Source organism: Centroberyx affinis, unplaced genomic scaffold, assembly GCF_046629955.1.
Source record: "Centroberyx affinis isolate AG114_WGS23_722 - 3 ecotype Tasmania unplaced genomic scaffold, CSIRO-AGI_Caff_v1 ptg002385l_1, whole genome shotgun sequence".
Lineage (NCBI taxonomy): Eukaryota > Metazoa > Chordata > Actinopteri > Beryciformes > Berycidae > Centroberyx > Centroberyx affinis.
The window spans coordinates 75,530-93,254 of NW_027280640.1; the positions used below are offsets into that span (position 1 = coordinate 75,530).

The window sequence follows — 17,725 nt, forward strand, 5'->3', positions numbered from 1 at the left end:
GTCTCTACAATAATAGCACCTTTCTTGACACAAGTTTACAAAGTGCCTCACAACAAGTAAAAAACAATAGACAGATAAGATAAAGTACAAAAAAAAAAAAATAGGTTATATAAAAGAAAAGGTACATAGCAGTATATTAAAAAGTACATAGTAATCTGTGAATTTCTGAACAATCTCTCTCCTCCTCACATCACTCTCTTCGTCTGAACGCCTCCTCTCCTTTCTCCTCCTTGCACACAGAGCCCCACCATATCCCCAGCCACCTGACCACTCCTCTGTCGTTAAATGACATCCCGCCGCGCATCGCCCAGACCATGGAGAACGAGGACTCTTGGGACTTCGACATCTTCAACTTGGAGGCTGCGACCATGAAACGGTGAGGCAACAAACACGGTAAAGAGCTACCAGAGAGGCTGTGTGTCAGGTTCTGGGCTGTGGAAGGAGAGCTGAGCGGGAGACGTTGTGTTAAACCACGCTGAATCATCCCGCAGGCCTTTGACCTACTTGGGTCTGAAGATCTTCTCTCGCTTTGGGGTCTGCGAGTTCCTGAGCTGCCCTGAGGCCACTTTGCGCTCCTGGCTACAAGTGATCGAAGCCAACTACCACTCCAGTAACTCCTACCACAACTCCAGCCATGCAGCTGACGTCCTGCATGCAACTGCGTATTTTCTCTGCAAGGAGAGGGTCAAGGTAAATGGAAAAAAAACTGCACACCATGCTTCTTGCCATTTCAAGTTTTCAAGTTGTCAAGTGATTTTAACATAATAGATCAGACCTACAGTATTTCAGACCTATTTCCTCCTATTATCCTTACCTTTCATGATATTTCTAGTGAAATTATCTCACTGCACTGCCAGATAATCTTGCTGGCTTCATTAAATTTCACTTGGTACATGCCAAAATGACTTATTTCAAGAAACCATCATAAAACAATGAAGAAAATCGTGAAACAAGAAACTTTCTCCAAGACAATTTCACGTTTACCAAGTAAATGTCCTGAAAAAGTTACATTATCATGAAAAAAACAGTCAAATTTGTTGAAACCTAAAATAAGCTTGATAAGTCTGAGTACAAGATAAAATAAAGTTTTTGCAGTGTACCCCTTAAAATTGGTCCATAGCTTAGGTGTGGTTTATAACCCATGATCATCCTTTGTGTGGGAGGCTTTTGAAACCAGCCAGTCACTCGACATGGACATAGTGGCATTGAACCTCCCTCTGTCATGGCTTTCTATTGCGTTTGGACCACCAATCACATTCATTTCTAATGAGACATTAAATTTTCCTGCTTTTCTCTGTGAGTGTGTGGTGTGTCAGTATCCTGGAAAAAAGCTCACTTCCTTATATGCCAATTCTGTTTTATTCTCCCATAGAGCAGCCACTGCAGCAGCCACTCTGCCCATGAATCAGCCATAGTAATGGGCTATTGTTAATATTTGTTATGTTGCTAGACAAAAAAAGAAAACCTTACAAGTCCTGTCATTTCCTGTATATGTGTAATTCATACTAGAAGTTCATGAGTAGATGTGAAGCTACACCGCTTTATAATTCAATATGTTGCTGAAAGTCAATACAGAAAGACGACTTTTTCTCTCTAGGAACGCTTTGGAGAGTTATCCCTTTGGTTAAAACTGTTCGCTGCTGCTAGGGTTTTATATTCAGTGGTTGTATGCTAATCCTTGCCTAAGTGAATCTGCCTTGTCTATCGCTGCACAAGTAGGCCCAAATACCTACAGTATATAGATGTTGGGATTTTCTTTTGTCACGCACGGCTCTCTGCTGAGTCTGTGTGAGTCTGAGTGTCAGGTGTCCCGTCTGAGATTATGTTATCCTAGAGAGTGCTGGTGTAGCCCAAGTGTGTCAGTGGCTCAGTAACTGGTTAAGTGTGTGGCTCTGGCTAAGCTGATTACCAAATTGTCTATTTCTGATCTCAGGGAAGCGATGTTTCATTGGCTTAGCCAGTGGACTGTGGCGTTACATCACCCAAGGCTAGGGCACACAGAAAAGACCCTGGTGCACTCTAGACAGGCCAGGAGAGGTCTGTTAGGAAGCTAAATTAAGTGATTACATTGTACTGATAAAATTCATGCAATAATTTTGATGATCTACAGTACTGTGCAAAAGTCTTAGGCACATGTAAAAGAAAAAAAGTAAAATAATTAAAATAATAATTAAATGAAAGGTTTTTAAATATCAAAAAATGTACTATAAAGAGCAGTCTACTGACACACTAATGCAGAAAAAAATGAATAAACATCTAAGACACAATTTATATAAAAACTCTCGGGTGCCTAAGACTTTTGCACAATACTGTATATACTGTTACTCTGTTTTATGTATTAATTAAAATAAATGTAAATGTGCCAGAGGGTAATTTTCATCTGTAGTCCTTTGACACAGATGACTAAAAACTACACAGCAAGCAATAGAAGACATCATAAACATGAAACCTAAAATGACATAAAGTACAGCTGTTTATTCTGCCTGTTTATATAAAGTGTTCACTTTTATGATAGTGGAATAGTACTGAAATAGTTCTGTTGCATTGCTTAAGTCAGTATTTTAACATGATAGACATCTTTTGCTGACATTTTCCTCAAAGCGCAACACCCTCCCTCATTTTGTATTTTCATCGTATTTACGTATTGTCTGCCCTGACAGCAAAGTCTGGATCCCATTGACGAGGTGGCTGCCCTGATCGCTGCCACTGTGCACGACGTGGATCATCCAGGCCGCACCAACAGCTTCCTCTGCAACGCGGGGAGCGAGCTGGCCATTCTCTACAATGACACGGCCGTGCTGGAGAGCCACCATGCTGCACTGGCCTTCCAGATCACCACCAGAGACGACAAGTGCAACATCTTCAAGAACATGGAGAGGTAGGAGATTCATCACAAAGCGGGGTGTTAAAGGAGTAGCTCATCCCCAAAATAAAAATTCAGTCATTATCCCCAGTGTCTGTCAAAACTCCATTGAAGTTGGTAGGAACACCAAACACACAGCGAGATCGCCGCCGTAGTTCCATCTCAGCCTTCTCCCAAACTATTGAAGTTAACAGGCCACCTTTTTACAGCTCCAAAAATAAGCATAAAATGTCTGTTAAATGTCTCCAAACAGCTCATGTGGCATAATCCAATTGCTTTGTAGCCAAATAACTGCACTGTCAAAAAGTCCAATATATTCCTCAGTATCTCCTAATGAGGTAATGACTTCAATGGAATTTTGACTGACATGGGCATGAGTAAATAATGTCATTTTGGGGTGAACTATTCCTTTAATTTAAAGCAAATATTCAACGAAGCGGACCTGCTGACTATGCAACTTAAGTGCACTTTGAGTGATTGCACTATGGCCCCAAATTGACTGTTGAAGATGTCACTCATCATTTGAATTATTGAAGTTCTTTCTGAAACATTGGTTGTGATACTGAAATCAGCTGGGTTGTCATATGGGATAGGCTAGAGCTGCACATAATGCTAGTTGTTTTAGATTATGTGTGTGTGAGCGTGTGTGTGTGTGTGTGTGTGTGTGTGTGTGTGTGTTGACAGCGGCAGGGTAGTAATGTGATTTGAGTCCCAAAGCAGAATGGCTCACATGCGCTGGTCCCCTCAGAGGGGGAAGGTGAACAAAGCATCCATTCATCGCCACTGTCACTGCAGTCAGAAGGGGAAAACTGTTCACACGGGTTTCCATGCTATTTACCACACTGTCATCTCACTCTTTCTCTCTTCTTTTCCCTCTCTTTTTCTCCTCTCTTGCCCGTCCTCTCCCTCGCCCATCTGATTTCTGTCCATCTCTCTCTCTCTCTCTCTCTCTCTCTCTCTCTCTCTCTCTCTATCTCTATCTCTCTAGGAATGAATATCGAACACTACGACAGGCCATCATTGATATGGTGCTAGCAACTGAGATGACCAAACACTTTGAACATGTCAACAAATTTGTCAACAGCATCAACAAGCCACTGGCTGCTCTGGAGGAGAATGGGGTGAGATGGATTTAAAAGAAAAATAATTTATTAGCACTTTTAATGTCTGGTATTAGAGGATATTTCTGAAAATCAATATATTATACCTGCGTAATGATGGGTGGTCTCATTTTAGATTTAGATATATGTGTGTGGTGTGACACAGACAGACACCAGATAAACTTAACCAATGTATTCATTCTGCCAAACAAGCATACTCAGTTTGTGGGACATTTTATGCAGACAGTGTCCCACAACTGTACCCAGTCCAACACTAAGCAAGCAACGATAGTGTATTGGTTTGAAGGAAGATGATGCTGGTTTAGGGGACGTGTGGCCTGTCGTTGCCTGGGCACAGATATCTTTGTGGGGAGAGAATTTTACAAGTCGGTACCATCTTTCTCATCTGGGTGTGGAATGCTCAGCACAGCCATTTAAAAGTTGTCTGTTCTTTTTAAGGCAGGAATGATGGGAATAAATAATAGGAACACTGACTCATTTTTTTTGTTGTCAAAGTAAGTAAGTAAGTACTTTGACATATTGTGGATTTAAGTGTTTGGTATAAATTGTAATGTAGGTTAAGTTCGGTAAATAAAAAGACTAGATTTGAGAAAGGGTCTTTGGCCTTTGACTCTAGCTACAGTATGAATAGTGTGGCTACAGTATGAACACTGCACCACATACTCGACCATCTGATAGCAGAGTGAATCTTGAAGCTCCAGAATAGAACAGAGGCTCCATCCATCTCTGCACAGCAGAAATAGATATACCGTATCCGTATGTCTTCTGCTTAACAAAATTGTCAGTGGAATTCAATCATGAAACATACAATAGGCTGCAAATCTTGTGACTGCATGAACCATACTGTGCTCTCTTGCATCTGTTAACTCATAATGAACTCATGTTGAACACTTGCACAGTGCACTGCCTGCTCTCCCATTGTAGATATGAATGAAAACTTATGAGATATTTATCCGCTGCCAATGCCAATGTACTTAATTTTTCCGGCATGATGTATGCACAGTCACAGTTGAGTTATTTTTAAAGTTGTTCAACTGTTCTATGACATGGGGAGCTGTCAAATGCCGCTACTAAGTAGAACTTCAGTTTTCTTTCTGCTAATGGTCTGCCTCTGTTTTCAGGGAAACAATGATGAGGAATCTGTCAAAAGCATCCTGACATCCCCCGAGAACCGGATCCTTGTCAAGCGGATGCTGATTAAGTGTGCAGACATCTCCAATCCGTGCCGGCCTCAGGAGCTCTGTATAGAATGGGCCGGACGCATCTCAGAGGAATACTTTGCACAGGTAATTAGAAAAAAAAACAACATGATGCCGTGGTTGGGAATATACAGCAGATGGATCTAGCGGGCAGCAGCTGCACTGTGCTTATTGTATTTCATGTATTTAGTGTGTGTGATGATCATTTGCGCTGTCGTCTCCGGTACAGACGGACGAGGAGAAGAGACAGGGTCTACCGGTGGTTATGCCTGTGTTTGACAGAAACACGTGTAGCATCCCCAAGTCCCAGATTTCCTTCATAGACTACTTCATCACGGACATGTTCGATGCGTGGGATGGTAAGAACGGATGCTGTATCTGCAAAGTATGATGCAAACTCTGTCGTTTAAAAACAAAGCATACCGCATCAAATCCCCAATCTAACGCTCTTCTGTTTGTTTCCAGCTTTTGCAGACCTGCCCAATCTTATGCAGCATTTGGACAACAACTTCAAGTACTGGAAAGGCCTGGATGAAAGGAAGCTGCACAGCCTGCGACCGCCTCCAGAGTAGGTGCGCCATGCGTGGGTTCAGCCCTCGGCCCCGGGACTCTGCGGTCCAGGGTGGCCCTCCTCTCCTCTCTCCTGCCAGGGCGTCTCTCTCCCTGCCGGCCCAGCCACCCAGGGCCTCCTCGCCTTCACTCTCCTGCTTTTGTAGCACGCCGAGCGTCCATATGTCCGTCCATGCAGAAACACAGAGGGACTTCCTGACAGACAGCTGCGCAAACGCTGCTGGCTTTGTAACCCTGTCAGATGGGAACTGTGACAGAGAGATGGATGGCTAAAATGGACACACAGCATCCTTATGAACTCCTTGTGCCTCGTAGGCGTCGGCGGTGTAGCTGGTCAAGTGACATGACTGAGAGAGGGTCCTCACAGGCCTCCTGGCAAAGCATCCGTCCCCTATTTACCACGTGGGTTCTCCCTTTCTGCCCGCGAGGCAGATGTTGCTGTCTGAGTAAAAAAAACTGCTTGTTCACTGATGGAGCGATAAACACTGACCGGGTGTTGCAGCGCTCGGGTTTTCTAGAGAAACTCGAGGATCGGATGGAGGAGCGGTCTGGAGACGAAGGTGTCCAAATCCACGTCCGGACCGTGAAAGATCACCTCGGACCTCCATCCCTCTGCTCGCGGCAAGGCAGGACTACTCTCTTGTGCCCCCGGAGGCCGCACCATAGAACAACACTCCACTGCTTTTTTTTTTTTTTTCTTTTTTTGGCAATATTTTTGTCTGTCCTTCAGAAACACATCCACTAATCCAGGCAAGGAAGATGTATAGTGACACGAAGCTGTCATAAGAGACAAGTGGGTTGGGATGCTTTCTTTGGGGTCAGGGAGTGGAACTTTACTTAGGCCACTGGTGAGAGACAAAAACCTCAACATCATGATCATAGGTAACTAATTACAGATGATTTGGTATATTAATTTTTCTTAGATGTTCCATATTTTCTATATTTAAAAAATACATACATTAATTAGTTGATAAATAAGAACAAAATAAATTTAAAAAGAGAGAAAAGCCAAAGCTGATTAAGACGAATACTACTATAACTCTCAAAGTCTTGTCCACGATTATTATTCATATGAAGCATTACCATTATAAACATTTTTATTTTCTTATCAAAAGTACAGTACCAGTTTGAATGAACACCTTTGTATTGCACTGTAAACAATATTAGAAATGTCTACGTCTCAGTGATTTGTCCAGGGATGGGATGTTGCATTGGAGAATAAGCTGTGTTATGGTTGATCATCAGGAGTGTGTGTGTGTGTGTGTGTGTGCGCGCGTGCGTGTGTGTGTGTGCGTCAGTGGGTGTATTCATTGTTGCAACAATCCCTTACTCTTGGTTTAATGCTGTAAACCGCTTGACATTTGACAACAGCAGAAATATGTGAAAACATTTTGGACTTGAAAGATTTTTTTCTCCCAGAAATTTTTGTATCTGGTTTATCCTACTGAAAAGACTGCCTTATTTTATACAATATTTATACAGTACATCCCACTGTGCAACTGCAACGGACATCTGGAGTTTTTATTATAACATAGTCAAAAGGTTATGTTCAAGTAAATCTCAATATTTTTATAGACAATGAATTTTACACTGGATTTGCAGCAAATGAGATCAACCATTATAGCTATCTGAATACCTGTGAATTGGATGGTCACAAAGAGGCATTTTAGGCATGTATACAGAGAACTAAATGGTTTAGAAGGATGTGGATTACAGAATTGTCTATCACTGTCTTTAACCAGTCTCCTAGAGGCCAGCTTGCTTTGATTTTGATCAAACATCATTCTATTTTGGCCACTTGTCCAACATCCTTATGCACAGACCCAGGGAACAACTTCTATCCAAGGTTGCTTTCAGATTAGGATACTAATATATGTTAAAGAATGTTGCTTATTAAGAATATTTCCTATTTAAACAGTATATAAATGCCATAACAACTAAGCAAATGATGGTTAATAAGATGTATTGACCATGGTATCTTTGTTTCTCTCTTATGACAGAATTGTACACTCAATCAGGGGATTTGTTTGTTCCTTCTGATTCACTTCTTGGTCTGAAGGCACGGAAAAAATAAAAAAAATAGAAACTATTCAATGGAAAATAAAATAATGTCAACAATAAGTTTGGAATCTCTTTCCTGCCATGATTCAAACTCTCTCCTCTATCTTTCCCTTCCTCTCTACCTATTTTTTTTCAGTCATCCTTGATGATTAGCCACCAATGAAATGCTGTATTGATGCATTGGAAACAGTTTTTGTGCTGCATTGTGTCTGTCTAGTTTTCTTTATCATCTTGGGTTCCTTGTTTATCTCCCAACCAGGCTACCTTGCTTTACCAGATTCATTTTAAGTTTGCAGGGAATTTATTCAGGTTTTAAGTAGGGAAACTGTACCACATCTAATTCACACACAATTGCACTGTAGCAGACGGAGACGCCGGCCTGGACAACCACCTATTTCTTTTTAGTCACCTTTGGGAGAGTTGTAACGTTTGATAAAGTCTAATCTTGAATAGATCCATGCCAGCCTATCAAGGAGGTTCTATATTAAGACTATCCGTTGGCCTGTGTAGGAAAGGTAACTCAGGGGACGCAGCGTAACTGTTGCAAACACGGCATTAATATGAACAAAAATCAAAGGAGACGCAGATGAGAGTTTTAACTACTAGACCAAGGACTAATCGTCTATCATCTCAGTCCAACATTATTCCTACATACAGGCGTGTAGTGTCTGCCTCGTTACATAACAGGCGCTCAACTTCCGCATAGTCAGAGTTTGCGACAAGTCGTCAGAAGAAATTGCCGGCGTTGGAGGGAAGCTAGATGGCTAACGTTGTCCAACGTAAATTATTTTAGATACAGTTTTTATTTTACTGCAGATTTAGTAGAGTGGTGCTATGTCTTCGGGAATGACTGGACAAACACCGTAAGTTTCCGTTTATTTGGGTTCAGTTAGTTTTGACAAACCCCACTAACTTGGGTAACCGAGCTAACAACACATTGCATATTTTGAGCGGAACAGCGAGCTAGCTAGCTAAGTTGTATTGAAGCTACTAGCTTCAGTTTACCACCACTAGCATATATGGTCGTGGCAGTGGCCTGCTAATAAATGTTAGCTGCCGAGCTATCGTTTGCGCGCTTATCAACCAGGATGAATAGGATGTCGTCTATGTACCATATCACAATACTCAAGCATGATATTCCAAAATGTCTTGTTAAATAGCTAAGAAATAATTTGAATATTAAGATAATCAAGTAGCTATAGCAACTTGCTGAGCTTTTTTAGCGCAGCCTTAGCTCATGCCATGTATCAACTAACGTTAGCTAATGTTGGCTATTGTTAGCTTCGAATAAACAGTTAACCGTAAAGCCAGTTTACTTGGCAAAAATACAAATAATTGCTGTTAAATCAATTTTTCAATAAGACAGTTTACCAACGTACAATTATTTAATTATCATATTTTCCCAGTCAGACAGTCGTGATGTACGACGACACCAGACGGCTAGCCATAAACGCTACCGTCTTGATGGCTTGGCTTAAAACTTTCCATGAGATATCGTTCGTCTATGGCGAGTCATTTTTTCTTGTTGTTAACGCGTGTTTGGCAGTAGACCTGTGTAACTTATGTAAGTGAATGTTAGTCGTTATCATAATGCCGCATACTTAATGTTTTTATCTTATTTTCTTCTCAGGTGCTTAACCAGCCGATGGGATCAGCCCGCCCAGCCCAAACAGAGTGTAGATGTGAGGCAGCAGAGCAGTGTTGAAAATGCAGCTCATCCTGTCTCCTTATCAGGAGTAGCCGCCACTGCGGGCTCAAACAGCAGAGTTTCTAAAAGTCAGCCACTCAACTCAGCAGCTGCATCCTTTATACCTGAAGTGGAAAAGCCAGCACCTCAGGGAGGAGTTGAAATGGCTGCAGCCATGGCTGCCAAAATCAATGCCATGTTAATGGCAAAGGGAAAGCTGTTGACTCCCCCACCATTACTTGCAAAGGTGCTCAACTTTCAATAACCTTTAGTGAGTAGCTGTTAATTTTCCCATATGTATGGATTCATTCAATATGCTTACTGTGTTTCTTGTCATTTGGCATCTGTCTTTCAGACCCCTCCAAGTGTGCCCGTGCTGACAACTACAGAAGAGACGGTGGTCACAGAGGTGGACATAAATGATGTACCAATAAATTGCAGGGACCTGCTTACCAAAGGCAAAACACAGGAGGAGGTAAATGGAAAGTAGTCGTGGCAGTGTTGCATTAAGAACAATAACACTGCTTGAGAAAATGGCAAAACTATTATAAAAAAAAGTACATTTTAGCCAAACCTCCCTCTTAAATGCGAAGAAGCATTGTCCTAATGTTTAGACTTTGTCCTTTTTTACTATGAAAAAATACCAACATAAACCTTCATTTTATCAAGTAAAACCTTTTTTTTTTGTCGGCATCAACTTTTCTGTTCCTTTTTCCAGATCCGACAATTTAGTGGAGCAGTAGTCTCAACAAAAGGTCACTACATGACTGACACAGAAAAGGGAAAAAGAGCAGGGTATGTATTCAGTCATAATCTTGTTGACCAATCATAGCATTTGTACTTCAGAAAATGAAGAGGAACTGTAGTGTTTACAAATCGTTGCAATTATAGTGATAAACAACTGTTTGTTGTCATAATGATGATGGGAAAATATTTTTGGAGGGGTTGCATAAGTTCTGTGTTGTCCATGACTTATTCTGATTTGCTTTCTTTAGAGAAAGGCCTTTGTATTTGCATGTCCAGGGAAAAAACCAGGAGCAGGTCAATAGTAAGTAGTATTTAACTTCTTATCAATCCATTGTAGAGGGTTGGGAATTATTTGCACTTCGTAAGTTCCAGTAATGCCTTTTTGTTTAATTTAATCTTATAAAGGTATACAGTTGTGAATCCTCAGAGGCTTCAACATGTTTGTACAATACCTGCAACAATATATATTTTTAACTCAGGAAAATGGCACATTCCAGCAGTATTTTAGAGGATTAAAAAAAATAATAATAATGAGCAAGGGTTAGTCAAATAATCAGGATAATAATTTTAGCTATAATCATGTAGGCCTAGCCTTACACACATTGATTTGACTCTACTTTAATTCTTGATACTGCTTCTTATGTAAATTTTTGGATGAAATTAATGCAACATTGTTTCTTCAAAATTCACTAAATGAACAGTATAATAGCAGGAATGGAGCAATCTGATACTTTATTGTCAAAGAATTTATTTTAAAGCATTAATGATACGTTTCAATCAAATACATCTTTCCTTTCAGAAAAAGCATAAATATAGTCGAATAAATTGAAAAACAAATTGAACATTTCTAAAGAGCCTATACTTTGTGGGAGAAATAAAAAAATAAAAAAGTTGCTGGAAGATTTAAGCATTCTTGTTATCAGTTCTGTTACTTTCAGAACTGGAAATGTTTTTCCAATTCCCAACCCTACTACTGCTGAGGTTTTGGGGCCAGGGGTTGAATATGGAGCGAGTATGGCTGATGTCCAAACATTGTGCACTTCTCTTCTCAACATCAGAGGCTGTGATCAGGATCAAGGAGATAATCTCTGAGGACGTGCTGAGGGCGTCGGCAGCATCAGGAGGACAGCAGATCCCCATGATGCCCCCTCTCACTCTCTACCCTCAGCCTCCTCGGCCCGTGATTCCACCGCCAATGCCAAGAATGCCCAACACCAACTCTACTTCAACCCAGGGACACCGACCTGCAGCTCCACATTCAGGGGTAGGCAGATAGACACGACATCATCCTATTACAAAAGTGGTGAAACTCCTGATGTTATACAGAACGAAAATTGAATGACACTTGACAAAGTTGTCACGTACAATTAATTTCAATGTTACAAGAACATTTCTGTGTTCAGACGTGGAGGACAGATTTGCCTCTAAAAATGGCATTTAATCATCAAGTTCAAGCACTGGTCTACTTCTCTCTTCCGTGTGAAGTGAGCTGGCAGCTGACTTGGCTTCCTTTTGTGCATGCTTCAGTCATGCTAAACATGTGACAGAGACAAATAAGCTGCATCCTGTGTGCTCAGTGGTTGTGATTTGTTATAGCGGTCATTGTGAAGAGCCAATGAATGTAAATGCAACTGCTTGTGTTAAGTACAGCAAATAGGAGCAATTGATTTGATACTGGAGCCGTTCTCAATGAAATTAAATAAGACATCCATAACATTGCCACATTAAATGATGATTAAACATGCACAGTAAAATCTGGGTCATTGTATACAATTAATGATGCAGCCCAACTCTCTTGTACTTAAAATTGGTTGGTGTCAATAAGATGGGGTTCAACTAATGGAGGTAAAGAAGGTGAGGCAAGTCAAGACCATGCGGCCTTCTCCGATACCCACCTCCAAGATCAATCAGCAGAGAGAACAACCCTTGTCTACAGAGAAAAGCCTTGGGTTACTGCGTCTGCTTACAAACCTGTTCTCCTTCTAGACACAAAGTTGTTTTAGATGTCATTGAATGGCAACTTAATCTCACAAGTCATATTAATAACTTGCATTTTTCATGTCCTCAGAGTTTTGTGCACACAAAGATTTTTGTGGGTCTGGACCAGGCGCTGCCCTCATTCAATGTGAATGAAAAGGTGGAGGGTCCAGGGGGTTCGTACCTGGGTCACATCCAGACGGAGACGGGGGCGCGGGTCTTCCTCAGGGGAAAGAATTCTGGCTACATTGAACAAGCATCAAAAAGAGAGTCCTTCGAGCCTCTTTATGTCTACATCAGGTAATGTTGAATCCTAAATGCTAAATACAAGATCAAGTACCATATAAGGGCTCTAAATGGACTTTTTTACTTGGTAGCATTAGTGCTCCTAACCTCCAAAACGTAGGAGCACCAACAAAAATGTAGGCACACCCCAAAGAAATGTAAGGAACACCAGTTTATTTTTTATATATAAATATACACGCAGTGTCAGTAAGATAGTATTGGAGGTAAAGAAGGTGAGGCAAGTCAAGACCATGCGGCCTTCTCCGATACCCACCTCCAAGATTAATCAGCAGAGAGAACAACCCTTGTCTACAGAGAACAGCCTTGGGTTACTGTGTCTGCTTACAAACTTGTTCTCCCTCTAGACACAAAGTGTGTGTGTGTATATGTATGTGTGTGTGTGTGTGTGTATACAGTATATATATATATATGTATATATATATGTGTGTGTACATACATGCATACATACATGCATACATACATACATACATATTTATTATTGGAATTGGAAAAATAGCCAATGCTTTAAAATCATTACAGTTTCATGCTATGTGTATATACTCTCCATCTAGATATGGAACATAGAAACGCATACCAACACTAATTATTTACATAGATTGGCAAACATTAGCATCATAATGATAATAATACACAGCACATTTAACATCAGTAGTTGACATGGCTTCCATACTCTCTAAAAGTCACATCTCCGCTTAGTCATAGAAAATCCCCGCTTTCGAGTCAAAACAAACTGGCCAGTGCAGTAATGCTGTCCTTGAGTGGTATTGCAATCATGTTCACTGTATATCTGAGTGTTGGGCAATTATACACAAAAAAGTGGCACGTTAATTTCTAGCACACACTATTAACACATACATGAGGTTTGGAGCATAGAAACACAAGTTTCACTTTTGCTTTCATAAGGGTCTGGCTAGATAGGAGTCAGTTATAATCTGGACAGCCAGCACTTGTGGAAAATAGTGTTTCTTGTAAGAGGAAGCCTGAGGAAGGGGATTTAATTTTAGCCAATAAAAAAAGAACAGCCTTAAGGTAAATAAAATCACGTTGTTTTTTGGCCAGAACCAAACGGGAGAGGAGTTGAGTGCTCCCAAATTTAATTTCCAGGTTGCACAATTTCAATTTCAGTGGCCGCACTTTAGAGCTCTACATATACTTTCATAATTAGGCTAAAACCATTGTCTTTCTTGATAACTGCTACTCTTTTCCTGATTCTGGTTCATCCTAGTTAACAATGGTCCCTTGTGTGTTATAGCCATCCAAATGCAGCTGGATTGGAGTCGGCAAAGAAACTCACTGAGAGTCTGCTGGAAACTGTAAGTTTCTAATTTTCTCACAACAAATAAAGCGGTGGAGTGTGTCGGAACTGTATGAGAGTCTGATGGGAGGTATAAGAAGGTGAAACTATTAAAGCATATAGTTTTCACTGATACCCACCTCCTAAAGTAAAAGTGGTAGCGTGAACCACCTGATCTCCAGAGATAGGTTTTGAGTGCTCTGCACCTACCCACAATGCTTACTGCAACTCTGCTGTTAAACTAATATAAATCAACCATGCCTTGGAATGTTCTCTTCTTTAGCGTCTCACATTTTGTTTGTCCCCGGTTTTCCAGGTGAGAGCTGAACACGGCCGCATGGTGTCGATCTACACGGCCACCGGCTCCACCCAACGTGAGTTTTCCTTTACACCTTGTAACTAAACAGGCAAATTCCAATAGGGTGACCTAATATCAGATACTAGCTGATTTAATGTATTCTTCTTGTGGTAATTAACCCTCTCCTGACGTCTTTAGTGACCCAACAATAGGTTGGAATAGGTCAGAGTTTTCAAAAACCCTGTGTTATTGATCCATGTGATACGTGCTATTAACTCCATGTTCTATACTTTCATTTCAGCATACGCAGCACATGGATTTCCACCTAATATCAATTACTCTAGCCAGGGGTCCTGGTATAACTACCCAGCAAATGGGTATGCTGGCGGCTATTCAGCGTACCCAGGAGCCGGTGGTTATTGGAGTAATGCAAATGGTCCCCCAAGTCATTCTAACCTGTCGACAACCCCTCCATCTTCTCAGGCAATGGTTCAGTATCCTGTGTGTCCTAGGAAACCACATCCCTATCTTGTCCAGGTATGTGTATTGTGCGCACACACTCGCATATGACATCACATGCGTCATAAAAGTTAATGTCAACAAGGTCTTGAGCTCATTGTGGACGCAATAATACATAGTATAACATTGTCAGGCCACAGGAGATCTGTCAAGGCCGTTTTTATCTGTTAACAATCCTGCCGCAGCGTCAGTGTGTGTGTGTGTGTTTCTGTTCTGCCCAAGGATCCTGGAAGGAGTGACACAGTGGAGCCTGAAGGATCCTCAACCAGCCCCCCTGAGTCAGGAAGTCCCAAGCGTCATTTCCAGGAGGGGGCTGAGGAAAAACAGGTGAGCTGAGAGTTGCATTTAAGTATTGTACACACTATCAAAGGATAATTCTGGCCATTTTTAACCTGGACCCTATTTTTGCCCCATACTGATAGATTCTGCCTGCACACACAACTCTCCAATACAGTGCTTTCGGGCCAATGGACAGCTCCCAAAGCATGTCTTTTTCAACACATTGCTTGCTTGCTCTATAATGAGAAGTGTCTGTAAATAGATGTAAATGAAAATTATCTAAAGCCATGTTTTGCTGGTACAGTTTAAATGCTGCCTTGACCATTGCTTTAGCACTTCCTTGTTTACCCTTTGCCAGCTGGCTGTGGGCTGCCTGTCTACATACGCCACAGCTTTGGCTCCAACTCGCTCCAACCCGTAAGACTCCGTCTACACTCACTAACTCACCATTTCTTGTGTGCCTCCGCTCTGTAAAGTGGTGCAAAATAAATGGTGATAGTTGTCAGGTCATGGATAAACTGTAATGAGACATGTCTATATTTAATTTTCAGAGTGAGTGTCAGTATGTTGAAAAGGACATGCTTTGGGTGCTTTTGCTGTTTATTTTTATTGATGTATGTATGTACTTATTTTTGGGTGTCCACTGGCCCAATAGGACTGCATTGGAGAGCTGCAAGGTGTATGTAGCTCTATAGTGTAGTACTTGAAGAGGTTTTGTTTGGGCGTCCTGGTGACTCGGTGGTCTAAGGCACGTGCCATGTAAGCACAATGTCCTGGGCTTCAATCCGGTCCAGGACCTTTGTCATCCCTCCCTCTCTCTCACAGTCTTTCCTGTCTGTCTTGACTTTGGGGAAAATGCCCCAAAAATGTATCTTTAAAAATAAAAGAGGTTTTGGTCAGAATCAGTATGTTGAAAAATGGGGTTCATGTCAAATGGCTGGAATTATCTAACTTTCCTAATTTATGCATCAAACTTTTCTCTGTATAGGTTGATAAGTTTTGAACAGTCCTAAAAGTGTGTGCTTTTCTTTTTAGCCTACCAGCAGCTCCTCAGAAGACTCTGCTAATCAAGAGTCTCCACTTCCTGCCTCCAGTGTTGTAGAGAAAGGAGCAGAAAGGTTTGTGGATAGATCTCATTTCCCTTGGGTGTTACACTTCATGAATCTTATGTGATGCAGATGTTACTTAACGCTCCTCTCTCTTTAGGATACTGATGCCTCCACCACCACGTCCTGTCGTGGCCCCCACCCCTGCTGCACGCAAAAGGCCGAGGGAGACGACGACAGAGCATCCAGCCAGTCTGCCCAGCAACTCTGCACCGATGGGTATGCATCTCTCACTCTCCTACCATTCTCAGACCCGAGTAGGCAGACATTTTATCAGTGGAGTTGTCGGTAGTATGAAATGGCTTCTCCCCCCATGGAGGAATGGGAGAGCAGTGGAGACCTGTGTGAATCCCTCGGCTGGTAGAAACCACTAACACGCTCTTCTTGTATATGTTCTTTGTCTTTCCCTTGTTTTCTCTCTCAACATGTGTCCCCGGACCTGCCTGTTATGGATGTGTGCTCTGCTGCGGTTTCATTTGATATCCCCCCTCTGGCTGTGGATCAAACGAACTCAAAACCACCGCTAACATGGGGCTCCTCAATGGGTTTCTTCTTTGTTTTTGCTCTTTCTCGCTTTGTCTCCCCCACTCTCTCTCTTTGTCTCCCACCTCTCTCTTATGTCTCCCCCCTTTCTCTCTTCTTTCCTGTCTCTCCATTTTTTGTGCCCTCACAGGTGTTCAAGAGGAGGTGTGTGAGAAGAAGTCTAAAGTGGTTGAGGATGCGTCAGGGCTAGTGCCCTACGGAGGAGATTCCTCCGACGAAGAGGAGGAGAGGACACACAGCAGTAAGACAGCTAACTCATAACCCCTACCACACCCCCTCCCCACTGTCCAGGATACCCACAGCCCAAAGCCTAGCTCTTCTACGTACATCAACACAACTCTCGAAAAACCCCTTAAAGGAAAAAGTCCACGCCCCTCACTCAAAACACAACATGTCTTGTGGCTGCATTGCATTCTGGTCTATTGAAGCTGCTGTCGGTGAAGAAGTTGGAAATCTCTTCCTCTTCTACGATGGATTTCTCCCTGTGTGATTGTTGAACATTGGTGCAAAATGGTGAATCTAGAAAGAAGCCCTTGCTCTTTGATTCTGAGGGACTGACACCAAAACCTGACGTTTACCACTGATGTCTTGGACTGCAGAAAAATGTTCTGCTATCAAAGAAAAGAGAATAAAATAAACCACCAAACCACAGAATAGGCCCAGAATTGCAAGGCACATCGCCAGTGGCTGTTATTTAAACAGTGTTAGTGTTTTAGGGTGGATTTTTCCTTTAAGACACAAATGCAATTGTATAGTAATTATAAATGACACCTTTTTATTAAGACCATTTTATTTCAATTCTCAAAGCATATTTTGTCCATAAATGAGCCAAATCTTTTTGGGTTTTTCATCACTTGCTCTGCACCAGTTGCTGATGATATAAATATATACATATTGTAAAATTCAGTGGAACTTTTTCTTATCTTGGAAAATGGTGTATGCCTGTTCCCATGGAATACTGTAATAAAAAAAATGGAAAAACCCTTGTCTTTGGGTCTCACACATTTAATACAGCTGAGACAGGTCAGTGGATTTTCATAATGACAAGATTTCCTTTTTTGTTATAAAGGCAGAGATGCATATTATGTAGGGATAAATCCTGTCCATGCTCCTGTTGGTGTCCAGTCATTTAGAAAACAATTCCAAAGGTATTCA

The 17,725-nt window shown here is 41.5% G+C and overlaps 2 protein-coding genes across 2 annotated transcripts in view; both read left to right on the forward strand.

The window, feature by feature from the left end:
• pde8a (phosphodiesterase 8A) overlaps window positions 1-5,864 on the forward strand; it is a 39,465-nt gene extending 33,601 nt beyond the window's left edge. The window contains exons 16-22 of the mRNA XM_071533597.1: window positions 241-376; window positions 492-690; window positions 2,661-2,878; window positions 3,852-3,984; window positions 5,106-5,270; window positions 5,413-5,542; window positions 5,649-5,864. Of these exons, the coding sequence (XP_071389698.1) occupies window positions 241-376; window positions 492-690; window positions 2,661-2,878; window positions 3,852-3,984; window positions 5,106-5,270; window positions 5,413-5,542; window positions 5,649-5,755 (1,088 nt within the window). The 3' untranslated portion in view covers window positions 5,756-5,864. The remainder of the gene's footprint in view (window positions 1-240; window positions 377-491; window positions 691-2,660; window positions 2,879-3,851; window positions 3,985-5,105; window positions 5,271-5,412; window positions 5,543-5,648) is intronic.
• A 2,675-nt stretch (window positions 5,865-8,539) lies between these two features.
• On the forward strand, window positions 8,540-17,545 carry LOC139656107 (KH homology domain-containing protein 4-like). Its single transcript, XM_071533606.1, has 14 exons — window positions 8,540-8,677; window positions 9,445-9,748; window positions 9,857-9,976; window positions 10,220-10,296; window positions 10,497-10,549; window positions 11,307-11,512; window positions 12,317-12,525; window positions 13,784-13,844; window positions 14,142-14,199; window positions 14,425-14,660; window positions 14,865-14,969; window positions 15,957-16,039; window positions 16,128-16,246; window positions 16,701-17,545. The coding sequence occupies exons 1-14, from the start codon at window positions 8,649-8,651 to the stop codon at window positions 16,829-16,831; spliced, it is 1,791 nt and encodes a 596-aa protein (XP_071389707.1). The 5' UTR covers window positions 8,540-8,648; the 3' UTR covers window positions 16,832-17,545.
• Window positions 17,546-17,725: the final 180 nt, after the last annotated feature.

Bases quoted from the DNA above. Each gene is read 5' to 3' on its own strand.
- LOC139656107 (XM_071533606.1), top strand. From the start codon at position 8,649: ATGTCTTCGGGAATGACTGGACAAACACC. The intron at 10,297-10,496 runs GTATGTATTCAG...TGCTTTCTTTAG, and splicing joins GAAAAGGGAAAAAGAGCAGG to AGAAAGGCCTTTGTATTTGC. The intron at 14,970-15,956 runs GTGAGCTGAGAG...TTTTCTTTTTAG, and splicing joins AGGGGGCTGAGGAAAAACAG to CCTACCAGCAGCTCCTCAGA.